This window comes from Prosopis cineraria, unplaced genomic scaffold (genome assembly GCF_029017545.1).
Source record: "Prosopis cineraria cultivar Desert tree isolate PC_DT_omini unplaced genomic scaffold, ASM2901754v1 PC4, whole genome shotgun sequence".
Classification (NCBI taxonomy): Eukaryota; Viridiplantae; Streptophyta; class Magnoliopsida; order Fabales; family Fabaceae; genus Prosopis; species Prosopis cineraria.
The window spans coordinates 7,478,487-7,485,368 of record NW_026555335.1 but is presented as its reverse complement, the minus strand read 5'-3'; the positions used below and the strand labels follow the sequence as shown (position 1 = coordinate 7,485,368).

The 6,882-nt window shown below is 32.1% G+C and overlaps 1 protein-coding gene across 1 annotated transcript; it reads left to right on the top strand.

The window, feature by feature from the left end:
- The first annotated feature begins 612 nt into the window (after nucleotides 1-612).
- LOC129309170 (galactokinase) lies at nucleotides 613-6,113 on the top strand. Its single transcript, XM_054950578.1, has 13 exons — nucleotides 613-851; nucleotides 1,036-1,214; nucleotides 1,433-1,479; nucleotides 1,871-1,965; nucleotides 2,056-2,138; nucleotides 2,683-2,751; nucleotides 3,409-3,594; nucleotides 4,030-4,164; nucleotides 4,325-4,459; nucleotides 4,785-4,855; nucleotides 5,332-5,409; nucleotides 5,630-5,771; nucleotides 5,857-6,113. Exons 1-13 carry the CDS (start codon nucleotides 689-691, stop codon nucleotides 5,965-5,967), a joined length of 1,494 nt encoding a protein of 497 aa, XP_054806553.1. The 5' UTR covers nucleotides 613-688; the 3' UTR covers nucleotides 5,968-6,113.
- The last annotated feature ends 769 nt before the right edge of the window (nucleotides 6,114-6,882 follow it).

Here is a 6,882-nt window from a genome sequence, read left to right as displayed (position 1 = left end):
CTATCATAATTGTAATCTTTTACCATAATAATAATAATTATTATTAATTATAACTGTAATTCATGTTTTTCTTCGTATTTCCACCTTTATACAAGATATAAACAAACAGATAACACATTCTTTGCTTACTTTTTTAAATAAAAAATCATTTATTTTTTTTAAAAAAGCTTATTTTATAAAATTTTATGATATTTATTTAAAATTTTTAAAATAATCAAAATTTAAAGAAAATATATTTTTAATTATTTTCTAAAGAATTAATTTTAAAAAATAATATGACGCAATAGGTAAATGATAATTCTATAAAAATAATGAAAATATATGAAGGTATGATAAAATTTTAAAATAACTAAATAATAAATTATTTTTTATAATTAAAATTTTATAAATATATCATAAAATTTAAAAATATTTAAATAACAATATTTTTATTATTGTAATCAAACAAAATAAATATCCATTTTTATAAAATATTTATAAAATAAATATCATCTCATCTTATAAAATCTGCTCAAATTAAACTGTATTAAGCTATTAAACAATCAATCAAATATGAAACTGTTTTAATGTATTTTTTATTTAGAATGATGATACAATAATGCAGGCTTCGGTGCACTCGGCAAAAGTTTCTCGAGGGAGTCTATAGGAGCGGATAGAGAAATCTCGGGTGCGGAGTCCTCTTGCAACGATGGCGAAACACGAAGATCTTCCGGTTCCTATTTTTGCTTCACTGGACCCTGTCTATGGTGGAGGATCTCAGCTCGAAGAGGCCAAGCTTCGTTTTGACAATTTGAAGTCCAAGTTTCAAAAAGTTTTCGGTCATCCTCCTGAACTCTTCGCCCGTTCACCAGGTTCTTCCCCTCTCTTTCTCTATCTGTTATTTATCGTTTAACTATGAGAAAAATGAGAAAAATCGAACATTGGATCGCCTGAGAAAAAAAGAACGTATGATTGTTATAAACTTATAACTCGTTAGCTGTTGGTTTTTCTTGATTACTAGTATTATGAAAACTTATTGTGTTTTGTGGGTTGCAGGTAGAGTGAACTTAATCGGGGAGCATATTGACTACGAAGGATATTCAGTTTTGCCGATGGCAATTCGGCAAGATACGATCGTGGCAATTCGGAAAAATAATGCCGACAATATTCTTAGAATTGCTAACGTGAATGATGAAAAACATAGTATGTGTATTTATCCAGCTGATCCTGACCAGGTAGGTGGGTTTTTACGTCTATTTCCACTTTACTGCCTATTAATGTGGGACCCTGTTGGTTTTACCCTCAAAGTTAAAACACTGATAACATAAAGAGCCTTTAGGAATGCATCGTGCTTCATTATTTTACATTTTGGAAATAAGCTTGTTCTGATGGTTAAGATTTCCGGTCAAATTCATCTGCTAATTTATCTGCTGTTGCTTGGGTTTTTACATAGGCACTCGACTTGAAGAATCACAAATGGGGCCATTATTTCATATGTGGGTGAGTCAGAAAATTCTATATTTCTGTTGCAATTTAGATGAATTTTTATGATGTGCTGTTCGATCTAGTCTGACTGGGGACGGATCTAGAGTTATGTATGTCGGGGGCCTAATTTCAAATTCCAAAAGAAAAAAAGAAAAAAAAAAAAAGAAAAATGCGAGCTAGAATTAATTTCCCCATTATTTACAAGAAAAATCAGTCCTAATTTTCCCCTGCCTGCCCCCCTCCAGATCCATTCTTTGACAAAAAATATATTTCGTTTTAGCCATTAGGTCTATAGTTATAAGTATCTGATGAGCCTAAATCCTGTCTTCAAAGAAAGTGCTCACTGCATACAATAACTGTTCATTACCGTTTAATTTATTCTACGCTGACATTATGGTTTTTGTAGGTACAAAGGTTATTACGAATATGCAAAATCAAAAGGAGTGGATGTTAGTAAAAAAGTTGGACTTGATGTTCTTGTTGATGGAATAGTTCCTCAAGGTTTGTTTTCATCATCTTCAATACTATGACAGAAAGTCTTTCGTTGTAGATGGAGTTAAATTCAACAAACAATATAAACTGTTTATACAGGTTCTGGGCTATCAAGCTCTGCAGCATTTGTCTGTTCTTCTACAATTGCCATCATGGCTGCCTTTGGAGTGAATTTTGCAAAGGTAAGTCATGGATTCTAGTTTGTACTTTGAGGGCTTTCACTTTCGTTCTACCACATCTATGTCACGTGAATGGGAACAATGTGGATGCTACATTAATGATCCTGATATCTCTTTATGTTTCAATTTGACAAGGAACAAGTGTTTTTAGTTGGATGTTTGGAATGTAGGTAAAAGTTGATATCGGTTTACTTGTGGTTTGATTGTATTATTGGAGTTTCACTTGCAGTTTGTTTCTATTTCCTAAATTTTGTGACAATTGAAACTGAATTCATATGAATCTTTATTTTTTTCATGGATTATAAATAACATACATAGTTAGTTAGTTAGTGTTTGTATTAGAATGAGATAAACTTTCATCGTTTTGGGGAATAATTTAGCCTTTGTAATTTACCTACTACCATCATACTTTATAATTACCTTTGACATGGACAAAATTACCCCATGCTTGCATTGGAAGCATGCTTTTCTGTAGAGTATATTTGATATTCTTCTTTGTCCGACAATTTATGTTTCATAAGTTCTAACATTCTCATATTGTTTGCAGAAAGAACTTGCACAAGTTACTTGTGAATGTGAAAGGCATGTTGGAACACAATCTGGTGGGATGGATCAGGTTGTAGACATCTTTCATTTAAGTTATGCTACTTTTTATATATAATTTGATTATGTCTCGGTGGCTTGTCCTATCATGGTCTTTTTCTTCAAGTAATTTCCCAAGTATTGCCTCTTTTGGTTTTGTAGGTGTTTTCTCATGAATTTTAATGGTTGATTAGTTTTAACTTTTAACTTCGATTCTAGTAAAGCAGCTGAGATGTTCATAGGATATACTCTTTGTTCTATATTATTCATAATAAATTAACGTAAAAGACATTCAAGTATCTAATATAGACTTCGTTTTTTCATTTACCCTTTTCTGTTACGTTCTTTTTAGGCCAAAAAGGCTATACAATATCAGATATTCAACTTTTGAAAGCTGAGTTGTTGTCGGTAACAAATTGGAATCCGATTTAAATGGGAAATGAAATTGAGGGTTTAGAGACTAATTATTGGTAAATTTATGTGTTTGAGGCCTCATTATTAAAGCAAGTCTGTTGCATTGTTTTGATTTCTATCAAGTGTTATCTTAGGTATTTTCATAATTGATTTATTGCTATTATAGTTTAGGATTTCAGCATGGGCTTCCCCAATATGGGTTTTGTAGAGCTCTTAAACCATTATAACATTGTGCTAAAACCAATGATTTTTTTTTTTTTTGGGTTTTATTTGACAGGCAATCTCTGTTATGGCCAAGACTGGGTTTGCTGAGCTTATTGATTTCAACCCCATTCGTGCTACGGATGTGCAACTTCCTGCTGGTGGGACTTTCGTAATTGCCCATTCTTTAGCAGAGTCTCAAAAGGCTGTGACTGCTGCTACCAATTATAATAATAGGGTTGTTGAATGTCGTCTGGCTTCTGTAAGTACTCTATGATAAGATTGTTTGTATTTGCTCTCAACTGTCATTACTTGAAACATTGTGGACTATGATAAAGCTGGTGAGAAGGGGTGGGATGGAGTCAAGAGTCAACCTTCTTGTTCTGTTCTCCTTTGTCTGTGTTACCTTATCATTTCCCTCAGTCCTTAAGCTTTGAATTAGCTTTTTTTTTTTTGGGTCCCATTTTACTTATAGAAAGCCAGTTGTCTAGTTAGATCTGTATCTTTTAGCTCCTTATTGCCAATGCCATATCATTCCCCCTCTCTCTAGCTCTAAGCTTTGAATTAGCTTTTCTTTTGGGTCTCATTGTGTCCATACTAATAGAAAGCTAGTTGTCTAGGTAGATCTGTAACTTTTGACTCCTTATTGCCAATTATATTTTCAAGCTCACATTTGTGCTATCGAATGCTGCTCCAGATTGTGCTCGGCATAAAACTGGGAATGAAGCCACAGGAGGCAATATCAAAAGTGAAAACATTGTCTGACGTAGAAGGGTTATGTGTAACGTTTGCTGGTAAACATAATTCATCTGATCCTGTCCTTGCTGTCAAGGTAATTTAACGTGGCATTATGAAATCCTTCGCTGTCGGTTGAATTTTCTAATTCTTAAAATCCTTCTGATCTGAGCATAAAATAACATGCTGTTTTGATCAATACGGATTTATTTAGTTTACGTTTTTGTTTAAATTATGATAAAATCTCTTGGATACAGGAATTTTTGAAGGAAGAGCCATATGCAGTTGAAGAGATTGAGAAAATTACTGGGGAAAAGCTTACCTCATTTTTGGGCAATAATGCAGCTTATTTGGATGTTCTAAAAGTTGCTAAGCACTACAAGTTACATCAGGTATTTCTTATGAGTCCCTTTAGGGAAGTTACCCTCAATGTGGAGATCTTTATATAAGTGCTTTTCCTTTTTACTTTTAACCGTTTTGTCCAATGGCTTGATGCTTAGTCCTCCATGTTAATTCTGGATTTTTATTTATAACTGCTGCTAGGCTATTTGTTGGTATCTGGAAGGAATTCATGTATTACTTGCTCTAATTGTTTAACATCTATGATTTTCTTGTGGCTTTTGTTTTGCATGGTGCCAATTATAATTTATTTCTTTACGATTTACTATCTTGTTGCTACAATTTGTGTGATATAATTCTGATACGTTTTGCGTCTAGAGAGCTGCCCATGTGTACTCAGAAGCCAGGAGGGTACATGCTTTCAAGGACATTGTATCGTCAAATTTAAGGTAAGTCTTCTGGAAGTGGTCACAGCCTTATCTTTCCATAAATGCTCTTTGATTTTTGCATGACTTAAGCAATAGATATTTCTGGGCTGAAAAATTGATTAAATATTTGGCAGTCCTTAACGTAAAATGATTAAGTTCGAATATTGAAGCTTGTATTGATGTGCTAAAAAACTCTTGGATTGATGACATATCCTGCCATTTTTATTGCCTTGACTTGGAGACGTTGAAATGTTTTTGTTGCAATTTTTTGCAAAATGCTGCCCAGCTTTAATCATTTACATTTAGATGAGGGCCTTCTCCTATGATGAAATCTGTATGATTACACTGTTGTTTGACATTTTATTTCTTTATCTTCATTAAAACCTTTTGATGATTCATCTCTGGTTTGAATTGCATTTCTTTCTTTCTGTCTCTGTTTTTTTTTTTTTTTAAGGATGTCAAATTTTTTAACATCTCATTGATGCATTATCTTTCAGTGAGGCTGAAACACTCAAAAAGCTTGGTGACTTGATGAATGAGAGCCATTATAGCTGCAGTGTTTTATATGAATGCAGGTATGTGTTGTTTGCTTGTTTTTTAAGATGATAAGTTTGCTTCTTCCTTTATTAACTTATTGCAATCATGAAAGTTTGTTTTGTATGCTTGCTGTTTTAGAGGTATTATCTATCGTATAAAACTTTCAAACCAAATCATCTCATAAAACTGAACAATGTGGTCTTTCTTTACATGATCTACTTTTAATGTTGTTTTTTCTCTGCTTGTTTTGGCAATCAGCTGTCCAGAATTGGAAGAACTTGTAAACATATGCCGCAAAAATGGCGCTCTGGGGGCGAGGCTTACCGGGGCCGGATGGGGTGGTTGTACTGTCTCTTTGGTGAAAGAGAGCCTGGTCCCACAATATATCCTAAATTTGAAGGTCTCTTGATAATTCTTAGACATTGTTTTTAATCATTGGAATTAACATGTGGTTAATAATGCTGGATTCTGGACATCTATTGCAGGAACAATTTTTCCAGTCTAGGATTGACAAGGGGGTAATCAACAAGAATGAGCTTGGACTTTATGTATTTGCCTCCAAGCCATCAAGTGGTGCTGCTATTTTCAAGTTTTAAGTACCGTTTCTACTTTTGAAACTTTTTCAACCTTCGTAGCTAAAACCATGTTAGAGATTTCCTTTTTAATTCTCATACGTTTGTTAATAATCAATCTGTAACTTAAATCAATAAATCAATGATAAACAATTTTGCCGGCAGCGCAACATGGTCGTGTCTTGTAGTCTGATAAATAATTTTTATACCACCACAGTGATGAATTTCTTTCGTGTCATATTTTGCCCAATACTTCATCAAGTTTCATTTATAAGCCACATTTTACAAAATTTATTTAATCTTATTTATAAATTGTAGTGCAACTTTTTAATTAATAGTTAAAAATTATTTTTAAAATTATTATTTATAAAAGAAAAAAATTAATATGATATTATTTTTTGAATTTATTTTATAAAGGTATATTAAGAATTTTATATACTTTTATTTCTTTTTTTTTATATTTTAATTGATAGGATTACATTGATAGGATTAGTAAAAATGATTTATAAAAAAAACTGAATAAATAAATAAAAGTCTTCTTAAGTTAAAATTTTAAATAAATAAAATTGTGTCCTTGATCTGGGATCTTGTACTATAAATGTGCACATACAATTGTAACTTATTTATTGGATTATTAGATACTATTAAATTATTAGGTGGGAGTACACCCCACGTGATCATCATGCAAATGAGCCTCCTCAATAATTGGATCTTCAGCTTTAAAGGATTATTCCACGTCACAAACGCATTTTCTACCTCAATAAAGGTGTTTATGTGTTTGATTTGGTTTTGAAGAAAAATCAAATTAAATCTAACCAATAGATTCACCAAAGATTGAAATCTTTTCAGTTTCTTTTTCCAGATCAATTTCGTTTGATTTTTGAATGGTTTGATTTAAATTTAAATTAAATTTATTTTTTAGATTTTTTTATAATCAAT